The sequence below is a fragment of the Lissotriton vulgaris genome, chromosome 2_1 (assembly GCF_964263255.1).
Source record: "Lissotriton vulgaris chromosome 2_1, aLisVul1.2, whole genome shotgun sequence".
In the NCBI taxonomy this organism is placed as follows: domain Eukaryota; kingdom Metazoa; phylum Chordata; class Amphibia; order Caudata; family Salamandridae; genus Lissotriton; species Lissotriton vulgaris.
The window spans coordinates 552,411,881-552,439,386 of NC_141687.1; the positions used below are offsets into that span (position 1 = coordinate 552,411,881).

Consider the following 27,506-nt stretch of genomic DNA (forward strand, 5'->3'; position numbering starts at 1 on the left):
ATCACTCAGCGCAACCACAACATCACTCAGCACCACCACAGCATCACTAAGCACCACCACAGCATCACTGGCTCAAATATGTTCTCTCAATGTTTCAAGCTTTATTACAAATGTCACAAAAAAATGTAAATATTTCACTTCTGTTCTTGGATTTTCGTCACTGAACATAATCCTCACAAAAGTTATTTACAAAAGTTTAAGCTATTGCCAATAAAAATTACAATCACTTTTATTTAAGTATTAATTATTTTAAAAATTAAAAGCCATTGTTATTTGTAATATCAATACATCTAAGTCACGTCAATACAAAACATGTGACATTACAAATACTAAAAGTGTCACATATGCTAAAGTTAAAAGTATTGGCATTGTAAATCACAAAACATAAATATAAAATGTCATTTACAAAACCAATAGCTCCAACTTTCCTACTGCGAGACCTATTGGCAACGCCAGTGCTTGTTGTTTCCTTACTTTCTTCTTGTCTAATAAAAATGATTTGAACACAAAAAAAGAATTCCAATCCACGTGCAAATTTGCACTGATTGGAGCAATAATGGCATTTCTTAAGAAAACGAACAGATCGCAAGAGCTATTGGGGATTATTATCACGTGTTTCTCATCATCCCTTGCGCCACATGCAAGTTAGTTGTTTTCCCTAGGGCCGAATGCAAGTCAATTTTCCTTTAAGTGAGAAAAGAATTTTGGCTACCACAACTTCAGTTATTTCTTTATAGCTATGAGGCTTTAAAAAGTCAAATTATTCCCAATTACGCAGTTTAAAAAGTACAATGGGAAAAAGACTTCTTCAGCTCTCAGTTCCTGAATACAACCTGTGTTATGCAAGTGCATTCCCCCAAATATCTTTCTCTGATGAATGCCGAGAAATGTAGTTTAGAAAACATGTTTCCAATTATATACGAAGGGTACTTTTAACACTAATGACTACACTTCCCAGAAGCCTATATGATGACGACTGGCGGGGGGGAGGGGCTTACTTGAGAGCGCAGTTGCCATGTTTGAGCGATCTCGCCCTGAGTGGTGCATTGACTTAACATACATAGTAATCGGAGAGTTCAATCGTTAGCTATAAAGATTTTAGTCGACAGTTTAAGTAAATCGTCACATCTGTCAGGACAGTATTAACTAACCGTACCGCCCTTCCTCTTTCATCTCCTGCTACTTCGATGTCAGTGGTGACGTAGGTGACAGGCGGGGCGCGGGGCCAACCACGCTGCTGCTGCTCTGTACCTCCACTACGGGTCTTGGCTTCTTTCACTCCGACTTACTTTCAGTAGCTGTATCATGGCTTCAACTACTCGCATAGGACCATCCATCCTTGGCAGCGATTTGTCACGGCTAGCGTCGGAATGTGAGCGTATGATGGAGAGCGGAGCCGATTACCTGCACCTGGACGTGATGGACGGGTAAGTTTACGGCCTCGATTACCTTGTTATATTCATATTTTTATATTTTATATAGCGCATACTGTGTAGGCATTACAGCGCTTTACATGAAGACCAGGTTACATTTGACAAAGTCAGATTTGTTTTAGGCACAGAGAGGTGACTTGATTTGCTCATAGTCACACGATGTTAAACAGAGAGCGGATTCGGACCTGATTCCTTCCACAGTGGGCCGCTTCGTTCCTCATGGCACATCTCTCATAGAAATAATATCTAGATGAGTGAAGCTCCTCTCTAGCCCCCATTCCCATCTACAATACTGGGACATCATTTTGGTTCCAACTACTTGCATACTTCAATAAGGGTGTGCGCAATCTATATATTTACTGTTGCAACTAGGTCCTTAACTTTAAAGTGCTGGATCAGTTTGAACTTTCCATTAGCATTGCTGCTAAATAGTCACATGTCTCAGAATATTACTCCAGGCAGACCTCCCTTCTAAGTTAGCACGCTGTATTCTTGGGCAGATCGATTTGAACACCTTATTGCATTTGATACAAACAAAGTTAATGCATTCATCTTGAAAATAAAGACGTTAGATACAAGATACGGTGTTGATCAACAAATACTTTTGGGCTTGAAATACAGAAACTGTAATCATGGTTAAATTAACGCTATGCTAGTTTACGATATCCAATCCTTAGACTTGATCCTGACCGTTATGACTTATGATCTACTTGTGCAAGAATAAGTCTAGAAATGTTGTGATCCTTGCATACTCATGGTTTATATTGCCTTTTAAACCATGACAAATAAGCAGACATCAATTCAACAATATTATATTTAACATTTTTCCTTAGGTAGATCACTGAGGCTAAATAGGACTGGGCATGTACATACAAGGTGGATCATTATTTGCTTCTTCATCCTCAAACTGCAGTTACAAGGAGAAGGATGTAACCTGTTCATTGTTATTAACATAGTGACGGAGGCATTTCCTTTTGACCTTAGGATTCATACTATCAGTTAGATATCATGGCGGTTTCAAGTCTGTAAAATACATAGTAGTACAAAGCTAACTTGGGACTGAAATGCTTTTTAAAAAGTCATCAACAAAACGAGCTTGCTTTTCTGCGGACTTGATCAGGGCTTTAACCTGCAAGAATAAGAGAATAATCAAATCTTCCTCCCGTACTGCCTCTAAATTATGTTTTAGGGCTATGTTATGTTTTAGGGACAATGCACGTTGGCCCTTTTCAGCCTGACATATTTCATCCAATAACAATTGGTCATTAGACCACTCGGCTTTGCAAGCTACAAATTATAAGAGAAAGAAGCATTTGGAAAGCCAATATGCCTTGCCTGCCTGAGAGCTATTGGCTTTGTCAATGTTTTTTGTTAGCCATGTTCTCTGTGCAACATAGCTGAAAGTAAAAACAAAAAAACCCAAACAGCGCTATGACTCAATCAACGCTGGCCACGTCCTAGTTTGTTTTGGTTTTCTTTCAGCCATGCTGCACTGCTCCATAACGTGGAAAAAATATGAGAAAACCAATATCTCTCACGTAGGTGAGACCCATTGGCTTTACCAGTGCTTTTTATTGACTATTTTAATACCACAACAGCAAGTTGTGTGTAGTAGGAGTCATGGTATGCACACTGCAGTGTCCTTCTCTCCTTGAAGCGCAGCTGCTGACTAGGCCTTACTTAAAGTCATCAGGCGACAGATTCTGGTTTGTTGGCTCACTTATTTTTTCTTTGTTTACCCGATTCTGTAGTTCATTGAAGGGCTTGTGCCTCGTGCCCGAGCGCTTTGTCTACTTCACCCCTTCCGCCACGTTATTTGTATTGTTTAAGTTTATTTCTCGGCAACTCTGTATATTGCACCACATTTTGCAAGGCGTGCAGCATGCGCTTCTCCCCCTTCAAGAAGTACTCTGAAGGCAGTGCATGGTGAGCGCTTTGTCTGCCTCTTCCCACCTATTTTATTTTTTCCTTTCGTATTTGGATTATGCATATGTTTATTTCTCGACAGCTCTGTATGTTGCAACCAATGTTCCCTCAATTTTTTTTCCTTCGTGTGCGGCAATGCAAGATCTTTGTGCTGCAGCTAAGTATGTGTGCGCCAAGTATGAGAGTGCAGCCCGCGAGTATATAAATCTGTGGCAATTACCACTCAAAACTTTTGTTTGCAATGAGATAGACAACAAGTGCATTTCACAGATATAGCTTTAATTAACGGCATCTTGTGACAGTTTTGCACTGTGGAGACAGAGCATCATGACATTAATGGGTTATTCTAGTTGCACCTTTACCCCAGGCTTAGAAAAGTGGAGAAGTGTGGCTCAGTGGTTAGAGGCGGCAGACCCGGATGCTTGGATCGACCGTGGACCAGGGTTCGATTCCCCGCCTCAGCGAGTCTCGGGCTCAAATTTCCACGGCCTCGACAATTCTCGCTCCGGTGCCTACTCGACTCACGGGGTCTCACTCTGCAACTCTGGGCAATAGCTTGCTTAATCTCCACAACGGCCCCTCGCGGCGGGATGCCTGGCTTTCACCTTGTGGACCCTCTCACAGGGGAATACCAGGACGGGTTCCCTAAGCAAGCGCCAGGATGCCCTTTGGGTGACAGGTTGCGCTATATAAGTATACCTACATTTACATTTACATTTTAGAAAAGGACATGACTCAGAAGGGAGCCCCATTATAAGATTTTACTGAATATTCTTGATTGGAGCACTGATCATTTGGTAGGGGATTGCTGGGGATTGCTGGAAGACTATACAAGAGAATATATATTTAGCAAGTTAACAAATAACACAGTTACATTGTCATGTACAACGTAATGATTAATGTATTTGCTAACAAGAAATGTGTGAAATGTGCCCATCTAGGCCACACATACAGTGGGAAAGGGTGGCTCAGACCAGTCAAGTGCCATCACTAGATATGTGATTTGTTGGTCCATGCCATTCTCCCAGTGCTGATAAAAGTATATCAAGTTCAACTTTCCTATTTAGGAAATAGGCCTTTGTTATCATCAGCGTACCCAAGTGATTCTCCTCCAGTCTAGTTCTTGATATAGACTTGATAGTGTTCAAGTGACTGAATCCTGGTTCACAGTCTGCACTTGATGACGGAAATGTTGGAACATGACTGACAAGCCATATAATGCAAAGCATGATATTGATTGGGCATTCAAGAACAGGTGGTATATGTCAATATCACTCAGCAAAACTGAGAAACGAAAGATAAAATGTAGTTCTTTTATACATTTATCATGATACTCAGTGAAAAATATTGAGCATTATCTCACATCCATGTAATTTTTTATAGATCTACTCAGAGACGTTTCAACCCATAGGCAAAGAGGGCTCTGTCAATGTCCATGTCAATGGTATTTATAGAGCGCAAACAATCATCCCCAATGGGATATCACGGCGCTGTCCTGACAGTAGTGAGTAGTTAACAGATAACAGAGTAAGGATTGTATTTAGTCAGATTTTGGGAAAATAAATGTTTTTAATTGCTTCCTGAAGGACAAATAACAGTCTGTTAGTCTGAGTTCCTGCGGCAGCTTGTTCCAGTGGTTTGGCGCCAGGTGGGAGAACGCTCGTCCACCCATCCTAGCTGTTTTCACACGAGTGTTGCTTGCTCTAGCAAGCCGTACAGGAACGCAGGTTCCTCGTGGGTGCATAGAATCTGATTTTATTTTTTAGGATGCGAGGGCCCAGGACCACAGCTTTTCAGGGGGCCCTCTGAGAGAGCCATCTCTGTTCTGCAGAGTCGTGCTCTGGTGACTATGAATAATTCTTACACAGATTGTAATGGATTCTCACACATCACCCCTATTCAAAATAAATGAAAGGAAAACGGTATTTCAAACAGACATTTTGCAGGGAAATTATACATTTATGTTTCATTCTTCCTGATCAATGCAGAACCTCACGTATTCATATGTCACAGATATTATTTACAGTACTACTAGTGAACTGCTGCTGTGTTACAATATTGAAAACTCTCATCACTATCCCTAAATATTAGATCTAAACACATTAGAATGCTGTGGCTGGTGAATGGGTGTGGGCTTAGCTAGAGATTTAAACCAAAGCCAAAATGCTGTATATTTGCTCTGTGACCGATATGAACACCCATTGCAGTGCTAAAACTATCTCAGGGCGCATTGCTGATATTGCACGAAAATTGTATCTTCAATTCGATCCGAGATTAATAAATCAGGTTGTCCAGTTTATGTTCTAAACTGTAACTCAAACAGTATTAATAAATGTTAACAATTATTTGACATATTTGTACGTTATATGCTACATGATTTATAAAAATACTTACTTACTATGGCTTGGCTCGGGGATTACTTTTCGCGCCTACCTGTCTCTCGCGCCAAGTACAGAGCTTCTCTGGAGCCGGCATGCTTACTTCTCCTAGTTTGCCTCAAATTGGCCTGGTACATTTTCGATATTTACGCGGTTCTGCCCAAGCAGCTAGGATCTGATTAAACCATGAGCATAAATGATGCTTAGTTGACAGAAGAAGCGTGCAAGAAGCATAAAAAAACTGATATGTCGTAGAATTGAGCATCAGCTAAGGTTGCCAAAAGAGGCCTCGGCCATTTGTAACGTGATTGAGAGAGGGCAGCAAAGACTCTCTAAAGACACATCCACCTGGTTCAAACAGTGCCCACAGCAGCATGCCCAGGACCTGGAATGCACTCAAAGCCTCCCTCCTGATAGGAGAGATGAGGGGAGGAATCCACTCCGGTTCCACTTCTTGGAGGTGAGTTGGTTTGAAAGACTGCGTCCGTTCTTGGAAAGACAAGAGTTACGTCCTGAGGGGCAGGCAAGCCCATCAAGGTAGAAGAGCTTTGTGGAAGAAATGAAGAGAAACAGAAAATGAACCCTCGCACAGACACTGGCGGGCAGAGAGTGCAGTGATGGCGTGGTTCGCGTGCCAGCCCTAAAGAGATCCCTTGTGGCATCACATCAAGTGGCGCATCGAAATTAGGCTCCCCTGTAGGAGAGAAAAGAGAGACGTGTGCTTTGGAAGGTGTGAACCTTCCGCGGAAGACAATACATTCTGACGTGCAGAGGGAGCTCTGAGTGTGAGCTTGTCATCTGCACTTCTGCAGCTGCGAGAACATCCAGGCTCCAAAGAAGCAGCACAATGGGGTAAGATCAGGCCCGCAACATCCATTGAGTTAGAAGTGCTTCAGTTCCCCTCTTGTCGTTTGTGGCAGCCCGGGCTGAAACCCCTTCCTGGGCACACGCACAGCCACACCCCAGTACTTCACAGATCTTTAAAAGATCATTCGCTTTTTAACTAGGCTTTGTTGTTGTTTCACCCCTTCTTAGAGCCCCTGCATCTCCACTCTGCATATTGCTGAAAGACCGTACTTTTCACGCCGCTACCATTTAAAATGCTGTGGTTGGTGAATGGTTTAAATCTCTCGCTAAGCAGAGACGTGCGCGCTTTATAGCACTGCGCGCATGGAAAAGTCCCTGTGCACTGCCGCGCAGCTTACTGGGAACAATGGTTGCATCACATTTCACAAGCAATTAGCGCATGGCCAGAGCTTGATGTCCCTTTATATTCAGCATGTGTTGGGCACTTCCCTTGTGGCACAAACTTTTTGAGTCCTTCCTCCATTTTGGCAGAGGCGTGCAGCGTGTGCAAAGCACTCACCCCGCCCCCCCTTTCAAAAAGGAGCACTCCGAAGGCAGTGAGTGGTGAATTCTTTGTCCACTTCAGAGTGGCCTGATTTCAAAGCACACGCGCCCTACTTTATTAACTGATCAGCATTTAAGATGGTTGGCATTCCTTTGGAGCACACAATTATTTTGTGTTCCAAAGAAGCTTCAGCGCTCTGTCCATTATCTCCTTGTGTTTGCTTTGCTCGCCCTAAGTTGGCAAGTTATGCCAAGACGTGGGTCCCTTGCTCACTTTGACAATGGATTCAAGCTAGCTGGCTGAAGAGGGGTGTCACCACAAATCCGGTCCCAGGATGCTTGTTTCTGGTCCAGGGAAGACATTGCTTGGCAGTTCGGGGTGGGCTCTTCCCATGAGGCACAGGGCCAAGACGGATTTGCATATAGCTGTGTCGAAACTGGGGTGGCGATGTGAGCTAAAGAATGATGATGGATTCAACCCAGATCTGTGACTGGGGGGTGAGTGTCTGAAAAGTTTCAGCGTCGCGTCTATCATCTCCTTGTGTTTGCTTTGCTCGCCCTAAGTTGGTAGGGTATGCCCAGCTGTGGGTCCCTTGCTCACTTTGCCACTGGATTCAAGCTAGCCTGGCTGAAGAGGGTCCTACCCGAAACCGGTCTAGGATGCTTGTTTCTGGTCCGGGGAAGACATTGCTTGGCAGTTCGGGCTGGACTGTTCCCATGCTCTTTTGGTCCATCGTTTGAAAACCATAGGGATAGGAGGAAAGGCCCTCTCTCTTTTAACCTCGTTCTTAGCAGACAGATCCCAAACGGTACACCTAGGTACGTTTAAGTCATCGCCGTTTGTCTTGCCTTGTGGGGTTCCTTAGGGTTCCTCTTTGAGCCAGCCACTTTTCAACATGTATATCTCTGAACTTTCCCCGCTGATCAAATGTTTTAATTTGACTCCCACCTCCTATGCTAATGATACCCAGCTGGTCATTTCAAAAGTAGATAAGGATGTTAATCACTCCCTCAAATTACATGATTGTTTGATCGTGTTGAACAGCTGGATGAATAGGCATTGGTTGAAGCTGAATTCAAGCAAAACTGAAGTAGTACTTTTTGGTAACATGTTCCCACCTTGGTCTCAGGCTTGGTGGCCAGACAACCTGGGTCCTCCTCCCTCACCAGCAGTTAAAGTCAAGAACCTTGGTGTTATTATAGAAGAAAAACTTAATTTTGAGGACCAGGTTTCCAAGGTTGTGTCCTCTTCTTATCTTACCATGAAAACTTTGAGAACTATCCTTCCCTTCATTCCAAAAAACACCAGAAAGGCAGTTGTGACCTCGCTAGTTTTGTCCAAATTAGACTGTTGTAATGATCTATATATGAACCTCCAAGCCAGACTACTTGGGAGGCTGCAGGTGGTACAAAACGCTGCCACCAGATTAGTCCTGGACATTCCTTAATATCAGTCTATCAGCGCAGGTATTCAGGACCTGCACTGGCTTCCTGTCAGCCAGCGTGTTAAATTTGAGCCACTCTGCATTGCCCACAAGGCTCTGCATAGAGAAGTTCCAAAATTTCTCTGGAATATCTTCAGCTGTTACTCTCCTAATAGACCCCTGCGATCGGCTAATGCCAGTCTAATGACCACAACTAGAATCAAAAAAACAAACTGGGGTGGCAGGAGTTTTAGCTATAATACCATCAAGCAGTGGAACGCCCTCCCATTACATCTCAGGACGATTCCCACCCTTCTGGATTTTAGAAATCAACTTAAGACATGGTTTTTTAGATACCAGCTTCTTTGGCGTAGTATGTTGAACCGGAAAGCGCCAAGACACCCACTGGTATATAAGTTGAAATAACATAACATGAGGCACAGGACCAAGACTGATTTACATTTAGCTGGGTCTGAACTGGAGTGGTGAAGTGAGCTAAAGAATGATGATTGATTCCACCCATATCTATGACTGGGGGAGAGTGTCTGAAAAGTTTCAGCACTAAGTCCATCATCTCCTTGTGTTTCCAATGCGGCACCGGCCATCTTTTTTGCTTCGGGCATTTAGACTAAATGCTCTCATTCATGCTGCGGACCACACCACCAGTCATTCTAAGGAGAGTGGGATGCTCTGCTCAAAAAAGGTGCCACCGCAATGAAAAGGTGAATAGCAGATTCCAGCTAAAATCGGCACACTTAGTTTTATTTGCCACAAGATTCCAACCACTTGCCAAAACCTTACCTCTGGTGATGCCTGTACAGCAACACTGGCTCTCACACCACCACTGCAACATGCGAACACACACACCACCACAGACACTTCTTACAACAAACAACACATACACTAAAAATAACTTATCACACACATGCATCGTTTTCCTCCAGCACTCTTTGGGAGAGCATGTATTTTTTGATCTTTCCTTGCCATCTGCTGCTTGCCTAGTCCCATCCCTGCCACCCCCTTCGTCTCCGCTTTCTCTGTGTTGCTCTTCTGACCAAATGCTTTTTTTCCATTTGTTTTTATCCCTGATACCCGTCTCCTCCATCGCTCCTTCCTCTGAACCTCCTCACACTGCAAACAAAAAAAAACTGAAGCAAAAAAACATTGTTTACAACACCGACTTTCACAAATGGTGAGACCAGTTGCATTGCAAATGCTTGTTTATTGCGGATCCTTGGGGTAACATGGACAGGTGGGGGATAAGCAATACAGACAGCAGGCAGGGAGGGTGTCAGAAAAGCAATATTAATGGCAGGAAGGGAGGGTGAGGGCAAAGCAACACGTGCTGCTGGCAGGAAGGGTGGGGTAAAGCAAAACATCACAGGGAGGATGGGAGGTGCACCCAACAACATGGGCAAACACTCTTATGGAGTGCTGCAACTAAAATACAAACACAAGTAGCGCGGAAAGTGCGAGCAGTGGAAAGATACTAGACCAGGAAACAGCACTTTAGCCATCCTCCATGGGAGGGAGGGACAAACACACGAAGCAGAAGTAAAGCCAATATACCAATGGTAAGCTGTGGGCGGGCTCTACATAAGTAAATAAAATGTCTTGCAAGAATTACACAAGCGCGGTCGCAAGCAAGACCTAAATACCACATTCTTTTTAAAAAAAAGTTTGGAACACTGTTTTGTTTAATGCCTTTTACATCCTGCATATTACAGGACAGTAGTGCAAACTAGTGTCAATCTTGCTTGGATAGAAGCCTCTTAGCATATGATATACATAGCATAAAATCTGTGCAATTTCTCTCATGTACTTGCGTATTTAGTATTCAGCGCTAAACATGTTTTCGAAGAGAACCAAGTCGTTGGCATAAAAAGTCTGGCACACGCACCCACCTAATGTGTTTGGAAAGCAATACATAGATTCAATAAAAATGGGATATCTAAAATATATAAACTAAAACAAGTAGGGACTAGTATACAACCTTTCTTTTAACCCATTCAAAGTTGCTACTTTTTTTAAGAAATTTGATGTTTGCACATTTGAACTTGCACCGATGTGTCTTCGTGGAATCTTTTACATTTTTTACTGTCCCTTACTGCTGGGTTTTACCTGCCAGTGACGTACAGCGAAAACTGGCGTTTTGTCTGCCTATTCTGAAAAGGGAGGGCGAATAAATGGCCAAATGGACTTTATTCTGTCAGGCCTTTTGAGCTGTATGTCAGCAGTGGAGAAAGAGTAGTCTTTGCCGGTGACAAACTGAATGTCTACCTGATTCTAAATGAGGTGGGTGGACCTTCAGTTTGTCCGAAAGGGTACTCCATCGCTGCTGCCATAGAGTATGTTCTCCACCACAATATAAATTGGTCCCTCGCGTTGGATTCAATAAATTCAATTGGTTCTAGGTCCTTTTACACTCCCAATTATTTAAAATATTTTGAATGAAACAACTCTGTTCATGGAATCGCAAGGCTCCTCTGAAATGTATTGCAAAGTTAAACAATATCTTGCTGGTAAAGTTTTTTATCCGGGCCATTCTACTTGCTGTCATCCATTCTTGGCGGTATAAGATAAGAAGCCTGTGGATTCAATTCTGAATTATTAGTAAAGCCCAGAGACCTATGTTTGGTTTCCCTACTGTGCTTGCTGCCGCTACTATGCATAAATTTGCCATGTAGACAGCAGAGATGTAAGTTCGGTTCTCCTGCATTGTAGATTCACCTTTCATCAGTTGATGTGCAGTTTTGCCTTATTTTGATAATCTTACTATGGGAGTGTTTAAAGCACCATAACTTGCTCATTAGATGTTGTGTTTTAGGGAAAGTCAATACTTCTAGTGTGATCAGTTCATTTATTTAAAATAACACTATTAGTTCCATCCTGTACCTTAATTAATATTAGATCTGCTAGCATGATTAGTTTATCATCAGGTACTGGTCAAAGTTGTGAGAATTGTTTCGAGTTTTTAAATTGAGGTCCTGTGAAATTCATGCACAGAGTACCTCCTAGTTTTTAGCCATCAGTGAATAGTTTAAGGACAGTTCTGCTTCTTAGCTTGTTGATTTGACCCTCTCATCAGTTTCTGTGAGCAAATTGGAAAATGCAGGGAGACCGTCTGCCAGTCCTCAGTTGTCCAGCCTAACAGCCTTTACCCAGCACTTGTCACAGTTTGCATATTCTGCCACTAGTTAGGAAGGAAGGGCTGGTTTCAGTGAGGAGTACCTTTCAATGTTGCACCTGATATACAGAACTGAGACCTGCAGGTTAGGTCATTGGCTATCTTAAAATGTTCTCGAGTCTCCACTTCTGCTGCTGCTGCACAAAGTGCTAGAGCAATGTGTTGAAAGTTCCAATTTCTGTACAGGCTCAAAACTTACACTATACAAATTACTGCTGTAAAAAGGGTGGCATATTCCTAACTCCGTTTAGTTAAGAGTGGTTGGTTTTCTTTAATCTTACATGCTAAACTGAGGAATTGCAGGTGTTCCATTGAACTAAGACTGATTCACCCAATGATGTCTGCTTGGTTACTGTTTTGTAGACTCACTCTGGCAATCATCCCCAAACAAACTGAGAACCTCAGTCTCTTTGTTGAATCAATCTGTTCCAACGGACAGGACACTGGAAATTGTAACCCTGCAGCTTACAAAGCATCTCTAGGTAGTAGTTATCGACATTTATCACCAATTACAACCTCTCTGTTCTGGGTAAGATAGCTTTAACCATTTTAGGTAGCAGTAGTCTGCTTACCTGTAGGTTTTCAACATCCTGGATCGTTGGCAGCTAGGATTTCGTTTTGGCAGGTGAAATTAAACTGCTTTGGCACGGACTGTGAAAAGAGTAGTGTTATGGGGGATTAATAGAAATACGGCGTCCATGATCTTGTTATATCTGTCCAATATATTTGATACTGTAGACTATTTTATCCTCTTCCTCAATACTAGAAGGTGGAAATTGGAGTTGGTCGCACTGTTACTGTCTGGCTCTTATCCTTCCCGAGGGCTGCACACCATCTTTAATTCTGTTGCTCTTTCGCTCACAGAATTAACCCTTTGCAGTGTGGAGAGCCACAGGATTATCTCCAATGTTGTTTGATGTTTACATTAAACAATAAATGTTTCCGTACAAACCTGGAGTTTCAATTATTTTGAGGGCTCGGAGGTGAGGGTTATGCTATAGAGGCTCCGCTTTTTTTCTGCAACTGTAGCTTTATTCTACAACAGCAGCACTTCATTCGCAAAAATCACTGTAAACTACATTGCCCATGAGAATTCAGGAAAATAATATTCCAAACATAACCAATCGCAATGCAGACGGTCCCATAAAGCTGCCAGTTCCAAAACCTTTGCCCTTTCTCTTTTACGATCACAGCAACTTCATCCTTGTATCCTCATACTACTCTTCCAATCATTTGAGAAAAAAACAATTGCTTAAGTACTCAGTTCACAATTCTTCCCTATCCTGTTTAGCAAGAACAGAGATTTATACTTTATCCAGTTGACAACCATTCAGCAATAACCTACATTATGATAACTTAGTGGAAAACCTTATTCAAGGCATGATGTTATACTCACTTGTATCTCCTAGGCTGGTAAAGTCTTGCATTGTTGATCATGCTTCAGTCCCTGGATGAGGTAATCCTCGCCTCCGTGTTTTAGAATTCAAACTTTTATTCACTTTAGCTTGAAATTTACTTAATTCTGTATCAAGACCAGAGATTCAGATTATACTGGTTCAAAGCTTGCTTAATACCAGAATTTCACATTGCCAGGTGGCTTTAAGCAAAAATGTTTAAATGTAGACACAGATGACCAATCCAGTGCCCTAATATCTTCCAGGCGAGCACCCAAGGCAATTGCTCTTCTGGCCGTATGAGTTTTCAAACAAGGAAGCATCAATACCTGTTTCCTGCATAATCCATGTTAACCATCTCACAATAGCTGGGGATGAGACGGGCAAGAACGTTTTCTTCAATGCAACCAAGAGTTGTTGTACCCCTATCGGTATAAACTCCTCTGTCATAGCCTGGTACACTGTTCCACAAACAACTGTATGGAAAGTTCCTTCCACTTCTTATCCGAGCCTGTGAAGGATGGATCCGAACTTGCCGGAGTATCTTCCTGTGGTGTTTTGGGCACCTCTGATAGACTCCCTGACTCCGTGGCTTTTTGAAACAGCTGAAAATGTTGGCGTCTTGAAACTGGCATCTACTAGATCATTGGCCTCATTGAAGGCCCATTATTGTGAAATCGACTAGCTGAGCGTTCTCTTCCTTACCCAGCCCCTCCAAAAATCTTCTGGCCAAAGATCTTTTTGATCAAGGCCTGGGCTTTATCGAGCGATGTGGAGGCGTATTATCTGAGTTCCTTAAGGACCAGATCCCCAAACAGACCTCCTTGGGCTGGTGAACCTGCCTTCAAAGTAACCAACACAGCTGCCTTTCGGAGATCGTATAGTTTTAGCGTCCTAGCAGTATAAATGCTCTCTGACCCTACATGAAAGTACTTCTGGTGAATTTAGGGCACCTGAGGCCTTTTTATCCTCCCCCATGTTTAACGTTTTTATGAGAATTTCCACAATGTTTATTAGTTTGTCCTGGCAGGCACACTAAGACCTATTGATCCCATTCTTTTGGCTCTTTCAGAAATTTGCTCAGGAAGGTGGCCATTCTACTGTCTATCTCAGAGGTAGTGGTCACTTTGCCTTCCAGAGTTGGTCTTGCGGACCTCCTTGTCGATAGGTTTTTATAAGTTGTGCAGCAACTTACTGCACCACCTTGTCAGCCGGTGTTCACTTAGAGGATCTAGTGCAAAAAATGTCCTTCTGGTCCAACATGTCAGTCTTGTCTTGCCCTGAATGTTTGACTTTGGGCACTTACAAACGGGAACTAGCCGACAAAGCTTCCCAGCATCATAGCCATCATCTGTATCCTAGTTTTGCAAATCATCCCTGTCTGATCAATCATCTGTGACAGGTAGTAGGGGTTATTGATCAGGTTTGTGTATTGCTCTGGAACCTATACCTTTTGTGGTTGGGTCTCCAGATGTCCTTTCCCCTCACAGGTAGCTTTTGACCATGTGAGAAAAGCTTCTCATAGCATATCGAAGGCACCTGCCTGCTGAGCTTCTCACTGTTCCTTTTGTCTTTTCCATTGGTGTTACTGTGGCCCTCCTGCCTTCGAGATTCTGGGGTTCTTCCAGGGGATCCAAGGCTTTCCCACCAAGAGAGGGATCTAGCACTTGCATGCGGCCAGTAAAAGAAGTTGATTTCTGAAAGGCTCTCTATACACTAGTGACCGCCCTCTCTAGGGATAATCTCTCCACATCCTCTTTGTAGACCCCAGAGGCTCTCTAAATTATATTGTCTAACTTCAAGATTAGGTTTTGCACCTTTTATAGCAGTAAAATTACTAGTAGAAGGAGGATACATGCACATATGTTATCTTGGGTAGCTGAGCCCGCAAGTATCTGACCAACTACAGCCATACGAGGCATTATGGACGGACACCTATGAAATCCCTCTTCCTAGCATATGGTAGACTAATGGGCACAATACACTGCATATGGCTCCAGTTGCAATCGCTGAGGACTTTGATGGGACCTCTAAACCCTATGAAATAAATGGTTCCAGGACATAGGGCGCATGATCAGTGGAAAGCATGCACCTCCGCATTAGAATATCTCACTTTAGTCTCTAGAAACACCGGATTCTACCTCCAACAATTCTGTTTCTTACATGGAGCTTACCTCACTTCTCAGAAACTAGGCCTAATTCACAATCACACTAACGCTGCATGCTCTAGATGCGGCAATGAAGACACAGGTTTCCACCACATGGGTTTGACTTGCTGCAAGACATTGAACTTGTGGGCAGTATTAACATCCCACCTTGAAGAAACTACATGTTGCACTACTTTACTAGACCCACAGAGTTTCCGACTAGGGCAATTCTCCCACCCCAAAAAGGGACAGATGTGATACTGATTCATTGGCCTGATCTTCACACTAGGGATGAGGAACATTAGCCACTGAATGGAAATTTCCCATGGGACCCAGCATATCACACTGGCCAAGCCTAGTGAAATATTGGTCACAGGTAGAATTAGATTCTCTTCACAAAGATAGCTGCAAAGGAAACACCAGAGCTGGAAAGACTACCTTAATTCCTTCTGTAACTCCACAGACTCGGGTGGTAGGCTCAATACAGCCCCAGCAGCAGTACAACAGAGTCACAACCGGGGATGCCCCAAGTTGGTCCAGGTCCCTTGGAATCTATTCCTAAAACTTGACTCCTGCTTATGTTTATCGTTGCCCATCAAGCAGCAAAGGAGCGAATAAAATTGTAACTACATCTCTTACTTAATGAGGGATGCATATAATGCTCAGTGCCGAGCACCTACCGGGCACGAGCTGGAAGCAAAGACTCAGTATTTATTTGCTGGGGCACTCCCCCAAATAATTATGGGATGCTTATTGGTGCATGTTAATACTTAAAACGCAATAAAAACAAATTCAAAATGTTAAAGTCATGCGTGAAGCTGATCTAATTATCTTCTCCTTTCAAGATCTCAAATGAGATGCACGCTTCCTCACCCAACAATCAAGGATTACTGCGATGCGAAGAGAAATGAAACTCTATCGTGTGAGCACGCCTGCGCCCTCACATGGATGGAGGACAGCGGTGCACTAAGCGTTGGCAGGCATTATATTCCTAGATGTGAGTTAAGCACCCAGTAAATGTGCAATTGCAAGCAGTGTCGTCCCCACGCATATGCACATCGAAAGTATCATGAAATACTCGGAGCCATTCATCAAATAATTTCACTATACATTACAGGCAGTTTGGGGACATCCAGGCCTGGGAACATCAAAATGTGGTATTGACTGGCTGCTGGAACAGCGAAAAAAGAGGGGAAATGTGGAACTGGCAGCTTTATCGACTGTCTGCATTGTGTTTGGCTATTGTTGGAGTTCTCATAGGAAATACGTTTATTTTGATGTTTTGTCGGTGAAATAGCTGCTGTTGGAGAATAAAGCGAAGGCAGTAAATGCGGCATAATCTGGGCCTCCGGTCCTGGCATCGAATCGGTCCAGCTAAATAGATCATTTGGCTAAGAAGCTGTGACTTCTGCTGATGACACTCAGCTGACCCTACACTGGGAACATTGTTCTCTTTGTTCATCCTCCTTTTTGCATGACTTCTTTTTGCTAGTTGGGAAGCAAGGATTGCAGTCCCACGAAGGCCTCTCTGGCCCTCTACTGTACGAGCTCCATCCTCCCACGGCGAAGGGCAATTCCGTCGTAATTTTGTTGGAAGCAAAGCACTCTTCATTCTTTTTAAAACATAATTGAACATGGTTGTCTTCTGGGTGTTTTAATGTGTTTTACCTATTAGAAAACATTCTCCCAGTTTTGTATAGGAGGATTGCTTGCTTTATGTGCTGTCACATACTGACTATTGCAATCATCTCTAGGCCTTCCAGAGAGCTCCCCAAATAGACTACGGCGAATCCAAAACTTCATGATTAGGAAAGTCACAACCCCGAAAAGGTATGATCGTTTTTCTCAGTCTTGCAAAGTCCTCCACTGACTGCCAGTAAAACAAAGGACTAGTTTGAAGGTCATTTTTCAAATGCATAAGTTCTGTTATCAGCCTGATCACCTTTTATTTTTTAAATGAGTGTTTTCGCCTACGCTGGAGTAGAGTTCTTATTACCTTCATGTTCCTCATCTCAAACCTCACTGCACTGCAGGGCCACTGGCCAGCCTTTATCCTGCCCCTACGTTATGGAGAGACCTTCGTATTTTGACACCTAGCTTTTGGACATTCTTGTTCTGCTGATACGTTTTTTGGGGTTTGTATTTTTTCGGTGCTCTTTTACCAAGCCTCTTATTGCGGTTCAGAACACAACAACCAAATAGACCGTATACATAGTTACGATGAAAGGCGGTGGTAAAAAGGACACGTGAATGAGGGTACTCGTGTCTCTGGAACATTTGAGATTACTGCAGACAATTCTATTTCCTTAAAAAATAAAACTTTTTACATGATTTTACCATTACTTGAAGCAAAAATATCTACTGCAGAGCCAAGTCTGAATCAAAATATATTCTCCTTCCCTTCCTGCCTCTCAACAAAACTGGGCACATATCTCACTTTAGTACTCATCTAAAAAACTTTGCCCCCATGATCATACTGAATTTAGACTGGACGCTTTCCCAGTAACAAACCAGCAGAGATGATGTATGAAAGTTACACATCTGCTAGTAAAAGTCTGACCTCGATTCTTGAATATCAAATCTCAAAAAGTTTAGAATTTTATTGCACTTATAATTCAAATGAAAGTTTGAAGTTTGCGAGGACTTGTACTTTGATTTGAATAGCTAAAGTCTCCTGCCCCCATGAAGTCACTAGCTCTCTCCCATTCAAGACATCACCTGTCACATTCATTTTTAGGTCGCGCTGCGCTAGGAAATCGACATCTTGCAATCACTTCAGCTTTCTTCGGGTTTAGTAGAAGCTCATGCGTGTGGTGCTCACACGCGATTTGCCTTTGCGTCTGGATTCAGCACGCCATTGGCCAGAGGCATGTGGATGTCCCAGCTTCTTTTGAAAGGTTTGCTCTCCGGAGCCAGCAGCAGCACGCAGGCGCCATCTGTTTTGTGTCAGATTCATCACCCCCACCTCTCCGCGCACCCTTTTTCTCTGACCTGGTGCCAGGCTTCTGAAAATGGGTTAAACGGCTAGTTACTTGAGCTAACAATACTAGTACCTCTTTTTGTGCCAGATCGCCACTTGATGGTCAGAAGAGTGATGCACCTTCTTGCCATGATGGCCTCTCGTATTGCCATAGTCCTCCTGCATCTGCCACAAGAGTGCCTGGCGGCACAATGGTCACAAGTTGAGGGTTAATGGGAAGCTCTAGCATTGATTTGGATCAGCACCCATCGCTCTCTGCAGTGGTGAAATAGCAGCAACCTGTTACAGGGCCCGCTCTTGCTTGACCCAGTTACACAGGTGACCATCACTGCGGACGCATTGCTTAAAGGCTGGGGGGGGGGATGTATCTGCACATTCCACCGTCAGGGCATGTTGTGCCACCAACGCGGCCTCCATATCACCTACTTGGAACTGCTGGCTGTCCAGCTGGCACTCAAAGTGCACACATGAGGGCTATGATGAAATTACCATCACAAGTTCTCATGGGAGGACATAATGAGGTGTAATCCGTTTGAGGGTTCCCTTAATGGCAGATGGAACCCTAACAAAAAGGATGGAATTACATGATATCCAGAGATATTCAACTGGGCTGAGACATGTTTACTTAGTAACTCTTGTCTCCCTTTCCCCACTCTCGGGGATTGCTTCATTGACAAGCATTGGCATAGCCAATTGGTCTCGCTTTTGGGACCTTATAAGTGTTTAGTTATGCAGCACAATATCCTTGGTGCAACAACATCAACTGTTGCATGGCTAAACACTTTCAAGGTCCCAAAGGCGAGACCTATTGGCTATGTCGATGCTTGTTTATTCAGTACCTGCGTTAATAAACTGACAAGTACAATACATACCATCCACCCCATGTTCCATTAATTACATGGGTTTGAGAGATGGCTTCACTAACATCACTTCAGAGTAGTCCAGTTTTTTAGCATTGTCCAGAATATAAACCGAGCAAGCTCTTCCTGTTTATATTAACAGCAGGTTCCTATAGGTTAAATAGCTTGCTGGCCATATTTCTCCTGAGCGTTATAAACTGATCGGGCAACTTCTAGGAGCCTTTGTGGTAATATTGGGAGAAGGGTCGGTAATACTGCGCACGAAATGTGTGAAGTGTCCCGACAGTCTGCTGATGCCAGAAAAGACTTGCTGAAATGATTATTCTCTGTCTGCTAAGTTAACTATTGTGTAAATGACTGTTGATAATCTTATTATCGGAATTGGTAGTTTAGCAACATTTTACTACGAAGTTCAACCTCGGGGACGCCTAGGTTTCTTCATTTATGACCGCTTAATGTAGAAACGCATACCTGAGCCTCTGCAGATGGCTGCGTGTGGGTGTGGAAGGTGCTGACCTACTGCAGTTGATAAATTATTAGCCTTTGCAGATGCAAATATGCCTGGGTCTGGCAGTTCTCTTCATTTACACTTTAGCTCATGTTATACATGATGCATGCATTTAATTTGTTAAAATATTGTTGAAGATTTGCTGCATCTTAATTAACTACTTTATGCCAATTTATGTAAAAAGACTCATTTAATTTTCTCCACGTTCGAATTTTTTAGTTGATTTAAGGGTATAAAAGAGCATTTTGGGAAACTGTTCTGAATGATGAATAGGTGGTTAAAAAAGATACCGATTTTGCAAGGGGTTAGTTCTTTATTATCTTGGGGTTTCGGCTTACACACTTCCTTTCAGGAAAGTGTGTGATGGTGAAATTGTGAGTTGGTTGCAGCATTCGGCCGAGGACAGTCAACTGTCTGGCCTCCAGCAGTATCATTGCATTTAGGTAATTCAGATCGGAGCTCTTCTTTGGCTAACCCTCGCTTCCTCGCTTTACGTCTCAATGTCAGCAGCATTCTTTCAAAACAGCCTGTGGGAAGGGGCCTGGCAAGTTAGTCATGGGTTTCATGCATCTGCTGGAGTAGAAAGCCCTAAAACGTGTCTGGAGCTAGTACAAATCCGTCATAACTCCAGACGATGCTGAATGAAGAACAGTAAGTACAGTTCGTGGAGCCAGTGCCCCAGAGCGTAACCTGGTCTCTTGCCTAGTTGTTTCCTGCGAAGAAGTTATTGTATTCGGCTCACTCCAAACTCCTGCTGCTGGAGAGTACTTTATCTTCCTGACCTTTGTATTGCCACCAGGCCATACCAAGGTCTTTATAAGTCCTAAACAAACACCATTTGAACATTTGTGTAGACACCGGACACCACGCAAATTATTATTCAAATAGGAATAACAATGTACCTTTTTTGGAACATTTTGACATATAATAAAGAGGTATCTGAAGTTTGCAACCGCCAAATAAGGGGTGTGGTGTTTTTGAGGAATGCAAGTGAAGTGGGTAATTGAAAAAGTATGTATTGGATGGAGGATTTCTCAGTCTTAAGAGCCCAATCTATTAGCAGATGAGTTTCCATTCTTTCTACTAGCAGAAGAAGGTTCTGCCTATGGCAGATGCAGTTGGCAATTATTTGGTAATACCACAATGATGAATACGCTGGGGAAGAAGCGACTGAAGTATGAGATGGTTGTAGTGAACCACACTGTCTTCATAGCCAGGTGCATCATATACTAAGCATTGTGATCAGCATCCCTGCCTATCTGTCTGAGAAGCTCACCAAATCTGGTGGCTGTCTGCACACCTAAAGCCAGGACATCATCATACTGGAGATAAACATCATAGGCTAGTTAGTAGTGATCATATCACACTTTTCTCTAAATAAATAATCAGCCGTAGGCTGCTCAAAGAGCACCACAGAGTTCATCATAAAGCTATGAACCTCAAGGGAGTGCTCAAACAAAATTAATACATGCAGCGAATACGGAATGGAGTAAAATCAATCTGTATACTATCGGAGTATCAAAGCTGTGCACACCAGCCCTCCTCTATTTGGGAAAGAGCTGATGACACAACTCTTGAAATAACACTACTTCATGAAGAAGTAACAATCCACCTACACTCTCAAAACACCTCCAGTCACTCTTTGACTGTATCCTTGCCGTTGACCTTGTGTCGCTTATGTAGGTTTGTGTCCTAAAAATACCTCACCCATATATACACCTACTTAAGTATGAGCAGAAACCTTCATATGATGGCAGATCTTCAAGTGAATCTTTACATAATTTCTACAAAGTGCGTGTAGAAAGCTGGCTCTGTATATAGTATACCAAAGTAAGGTATAGTGTGCACAGAGTCCAGAGAGTCCCCAGAGGTGCAGCAGAGGCCAAATTAGACACGTACTAACTGCTCTCTTTGTGGTAGTGTGGGAGAGCAGTTAGGCTTATCAAGAGGGTGTATTAAGCATTTTTTATATTCACTCACTCAGACTGCTTACACACGCTCAGAGACTGAATCCAGACCAATTAAGTAAGTATAAAAAGGTAAACTTATATTTTATTTTGTAGAACCAAGCAAGACTTGGCATAGGTAAGAAATACTTTCAAATGCAAGGTTGTACACAGAAATGCAATTGTGGATTGTAGGGGAGTTGATTGCAGGTTTGTATTACGTTTAAAGCAGTTCAAAAGAATGTAAGATTACTTTTGATTACTCTTGGATTACTTTTTAGTTACTTAAAGTATATGAGCTGATATGCCGAGATATCATACACTGGAGGTTGTCTCTTACAGGTAAGTCTGACAATTCTTAAGTTAAAGCACAGGTACTTGCTGTTCATACAAAACAGTATGTCAACAGATATTTTTCAGGAACAGAACTCGTAACATTGGTTCCTATTGGATAAGAGTGTTTACCGTTTACATGTAATTAAACAACTTACGGGTATGGCTTTTGGATGTTAGGACCAAGATTCCCCAAGGTCCAGTTGGGCACTCAAATTGCACCACCAGCGGCACTAGGGGAGCTGCGTGCAGAGTCCCAATGTTAGCCAATGGGGCTAAGGGGTCATTCCGTCATCGACTGCTTGCAAGCAGGCTATTTGACTGTGGGAACAAAGCTCCTGGGGTTAGTATCAGCACTGCAGGGTCCATCAATCGGCACATGAGCTGCACCACCAGCGACACAGGTGCAGCCGAATGCTGAGTGCCAATGAGATGATGGGGACCCTGTGGATTTCATTGAAGATATCCGATTTGAAAAAGAAGTTGCAGGCTTGGTCAGGAAGGCTTCTGTATGTCGGCCACCGGATGGAAAGGTAAGTTGGGTTCTTGGTGAAGGCCGGGACACAGGCGGTTGGATCACTCAAGGCTGTGGGGCGTCTGGTCTTCTTACCAGCTCCGGTCGCGGTCGAGGGGCCTTCAGGTTGAGGCTGCAAGCGTTGGCTTGAAGCTTGAGGGAGGTCGTGGATCACCAGATCCCAGGTCAGGGTTGCTTGGGAGACCTCCTCGTCGTGTTGGGCCTCTAAAACTCGGGCAGTGGACGTCTGGTGCATAGTGGTGCAAAATCGTGGGCTGCCTGGATCTGAATTCTGTGTGGTAGGAGGCAGTTGCTGAGGGCAGCAAAAGGCGGGGATAGATTACAAAGGCTGGAGGCCTTGGTAGCTTTCCCTTTGTGGACCCAGCCCATCCTGAGGGAGGAGGCAAGACACCTCTGCCCAGGATGAGCTTTTGTTTCTGAACCCAGAGAGCGGAGGCTCTCTACCCAGGGTCTAGAAACCCGTCGGTCTGATGGCAAATTACAGGTAGCCATTCAGGAACCACACAAGGGTCACAAAGCCCTTTGTGCCAATGGTACCTTTTACAAGGGGATTATCTGTGGTCAGAGATATGCCAATTGTGAGCACAAGGGTACAGTTTTTGGAAAGATCACAGCCCTGTGACCCTGATTTGCAGGGACCCGGGCACATCAAGTCAAGTTGCTTCCAATGCCAGGCAAACAATTTGTTTTTTTTTGGGGGGGGGCTTGCAAAAAGGGGCACTTTCTTACAGTGCAGACATTTGTGCAACATGCTCTGTATAAAAACAGATGTATTGTAAGCTGGTTGTACTAGTACAAAATCTTCATGACTCTTTCACACACCCGTCCCTGTGTTGGTCCATTGTCCTGTCTTCAACTCCCCTTTGTGGATTTCTAAACCTAGAATCTAGATCCCATCACAGCAGATATCCGGTTCTGAGGGGTTGGGCTATAATTCCACATATATCCCTGTGCAGAATAGTAGACTGGTAGATGGCTCAGGACGACTTCTCCATGTCATGCATGCAAGGCTGGGTGGTAGGGGACTGTGGAAGGTAAAGGTCTCCGCCTTCTCCAATCTTGCTTTTTAGTCAACAACACTTCACATGTGGGTGTTTTTAAGCTAATTCTGTAAGGGACATCCACGATTTCCACAATGCAGGTTGATTGTGGCTAAAAATTAATAGTTGGCCTTAGCTACCAAACATAACATGGAGATCCTCTGCAGGTTGGTCAATGGTAGAACTTGAGATCGCTTTATTAGACTTTGCTGTTAGATCATTAGTTATTGTAGCACTTAAAACAACACCTAAAATAAACCAGACTGTTTTGGTTTGTCAGTGTATGTTGTAGGCTGTCTGTGATTTCTTGATTTCAACCTCCAGAATTGATATGGATATCCTAGTTTGACTTATTTTAATACAGTTCACTACTAGTCAACTGAGTTGTAATGTGCAGTCTGGATGACATATTGGCACTAAAGAGCATTTTGTTTTATGAACCCCATGTGTTGTATGTGAAATGTAATCTGTTTTAATAAATGTAAGTAATTGCTGCACAAGCTTGAGATGTGTGAGTCACGAACTCTGTCAACTATAATCAGAGTTTTCATGTAAATATTAAATCACACAAAAGGGAATTGGTTCCCATTTTTTAGGCCATCATGGTTCTATCTGGGAACCTCAAATTGTTTATTCTAACCAATCTGTCACATAATTTCATACTAATTAAATAATGAATTAGATTTTCTTCCTCCATGCAGCACGCCGCCTTCTAAATTTTTAATGTAGACCATTATCTGGGTCTGTTCTGTATATATATTTGAACATTAATTCAAGCTAGCTCTAAGTGTTAGCTATCGTGTAGTTGTCATATTAACAGTGTAGTTCAAAATGAAAAGAAAACTGACTGGTGTCTTCTAGGCTGCGTCAGCGGTAGTTGACATCGCATTGAACACTGACCTTGGTAGGGAGCACTTGGACCTCTGTACATGTTTTGTTATGGTTCATATGGATGGAATACAGTATATAGATTAGAGTAGTTAGTTTTCCCAAACATTATTTAGACAATATACGCTGAATCACCACTTTAATATGACAGGCCGTATCAGCTACTCTGTCACTGTAGTCTGTTTTACCAGCTTGATGACATACACATTCATATACATAATAGTGGCCGTTACACTTCGATACCACACTGACCACAAGCCACGGGTTACCATTCTACGGGTAAGCGAATTTGTTTTCAATCTGTAATTTTGAACAGTTAGTTGGCAATGTATCGAATTTATTATAGTTGTCATATGACATATGTCTACTGTCTGGGATGATTTGCTGTTATTCACAGCTTTGATACTCCAATAGTATACAGATTGATTTTACTCTAGTCCATATTCGCTGAATGTATTCATTTTGTTTGAGCGTTTCCTTGAGGTTTTTAGCTTTATGATGCACTTTGAGCAGCCTATGCCTGATTATTTAGTTAGAAAAAATGTGATATGACCACCACTAACTAGCCTAAGAGATGCATACCCAATGTTACAAGGTAAAAATACAGTTATTGATTTACTGAACTATGGGGTTTATACCTTGCTACAAAATTACCGCTAGTGAGAGGAGATTGTTACATCCATACACAACCTTGTTTCAATGTGTTCTTGAGTAGCCTTCATGGTTCAAATCAGTTTTACTGCATAGTCTAGCAGGTGTCGAATACCATTATGTGGCTATTTTAGTGGCTCTTTCTATGCTTGCTGTGTTGCATGCTGTATAGCATGTCCTGTGGTGTATTCCCCCATTCTTTGAGTGTACGGAATCGCCCTAATGTGAGTTCTCAGCGTTTCAGTCCCACTGTTTTCTCTGTGTGGGACTGCAGCAGGCGGTTGCAAATTTGATGATAATGCACCTATTTCTGTCTTTCGTCTAGACATTTTTCAGATGGTGTAAGGCGCCATTGTGGCACCTGACAGATTGTAAGGGGGGGTCACCCAGTGTTACGCTTGTAGGTAACTGAGGCGTTCATCCTCTGCAAGGCCTATATCAATTTTCAGTTGCTCAAACAGGAGGGGCCCGTTGGGATCAAATAAGTGATCGATGTATCTGCAGTCGGCTCCTTGCCAGGCAGCGAAGGCTGTGGGATAAAGGCTTGGGATAAATTCTCAGTTTCCCAAAATGATGAGGTTGAGGGGAATGATGTCAAGCCTTTCCGAGTGACCACCCTGTCCAAAGCCGCAAGGGTGGCCCTAGTGACAGGTAAGGAGTACAGCCCCTACGTCCTCTGTTTCTTTTGTAACTAGGGTATTTTTGAGAGGTTCTCTCCTCCTATTGCTCGGTCCATAAATCACCAGGGCTTTTTAGACTCTCGTGGTTCCACTCCACCAGGAAGCAGAGCAGTGCAGCCTGCTACTAGTGCAGAAGGTTGGGGACCCCCAGATCCACCTCTGCAGTCGGGTGGTGGATCTGCACATGGTTCATGCAGGGCCGCCGTCCCTCTCAGACAAAAGGGTTACTTTCAGTTTGAAGAGACCGGAGTATGCCAGTGGGGAACATCAATGGAAGGGCCCATTGTGGACTGGTAAATTTCAGGGTCTCTGTCCTTTCAAAGTCGAGAGAGACGGTGGTGTCTCCATTGAGCCAGGTCTGTTTGGATCTGCCTGCGTAGGACGTGACTGCCGTATCACAGCGTGTTAGCGATCTGTATGCCACTGAAGAAACAGCCCATGCCAAAGGGTATCAGGCAGCCAACTTCTTCTGTGTGGGTAGCGTGATGGTGAGTTTAAGGGCTTGTGATTTCTGGAGATTGATTCAAAAGCCCAATGCCATGCCAAACTGGTCCATCTCCACTAAGAAGGCTGGCAAGAAATTAAGTGGGTCGTCAGTGGTACCCAATCATCATCTGTGTACAAACGTATGGTGTGCTTGTCTCCCCTGAACTACACCCCAGTTATAGCCTGTTCATCTTTAACTCTTTGTGACGTAGGTTCCATATATAGAGCAAACTAGCAGCTCGCCCCAGCGTTGCCTGGGGCAGAAGGGGGCTGGGGGCAGCATTTCGGGGCGGGAGTGCACCCAAGCCTGAAATGTTGCCCCCAGCCCCCTTCTGCCCCGGGCAACGCTGCCGCAATCAGGAAATGCTGCCCCCAGCACTTACATACTGTTTATTTCTACACATAGGCTTACACATGAGACCGTAGGCTTACACATGAGAAGGCAATATATTCAGTGAAATATTGCTGTGGTAATTCAAAATACCCAACGTTAAAATACCCAACGTTTCCGTTTCTTCATGTAACCTTCCAGACCGCCTCCCGCCTCGCCTTTGCCTTTTCCCAAAACGCCCGCCCCGACATTGCCCAGACCGCCTCCCGCCTCGCCTTGCCTTTGCCTTACCTGAGCCGCCGCTCTTCCCCTTGCTCCGGACTTCGCCACCACTCCTCGCTGCTCGTTGTAGGAGAGTAGGGTCTGCTATCCTATGGTTACCCCAAATTTTTGCTTTTTGCTTCACTGGTTAATGACTTAATGTGGCTGTGGGCCTGCTAATCAGACCCACAGCCTGCTGTTCTCTCTCTAAATGAATGCCAATGCACTCTAGGTGCAATACGAATTGGAACTGGTTCACCTTATTGGCCCCTGTAACAGTGTACCCTAGGTACCCAGGGCATAGGTGTTTCCAAGGCCTACCAGGGGCTGCAGCATGTATTGTGCCACCCCTGGCCTGGCCTCCATATTTGACACAACTGGCTGATCACTCAGCTGGGGTAAGTTGGTGTAATCACCTCTTACTTAGATATAGTATCCCTATATCTAACCCTAAACTGGACACATATGTTCCTATCAGCCACTCCTATGGAAGGCCTCTTCAATCCTGGAGGCAGAGTGCTTGCAAATATGTGAGATGGCGCTCTAGCATGATCTGAGCCTGTCTGCAGCTGTCGGGAACCACTCCCTTAGCTGTTCCGGGATATTGCCATACCATATACTCTTAAGTGCATTATAATCCTCGCGGTTATATGCTAACTTTGGTTTGGCTTTATCAAAACATGTCGAGTAAGGTGTCATACGATTTAGAATACTATCCCCTCGACAGTTCTGTCGACAAGGATAGCATTCCACCCTTCTAGAGGGACA

General features: G+C 43.5%; 1 protein-coding gene across 1 annotated transcript in view; it reads left to right on the forward strand.

The window, feature by feature from the left end:
- The first annotated feature begins 981 nt into the window (after positions 1–981).
- RPE (ribulose-5-phosphate-3-epimerase) overlaps positions 982–27,506 on the forward strand; it is a 233,174-nt gene continuing 206,649 nt past the window's right edge. The window contains exon 1 of the mRNA XM_086955551.1: positions 982–1,427. Coding sequence (XP_086811677.1) covers positions 1,306–1,427 — 122 coding nt within the window. The 5' untranslated portion in view covers positions 982–1,305. The remainder of the gene's footprint in view (positions 1,428–27,506) is intronic.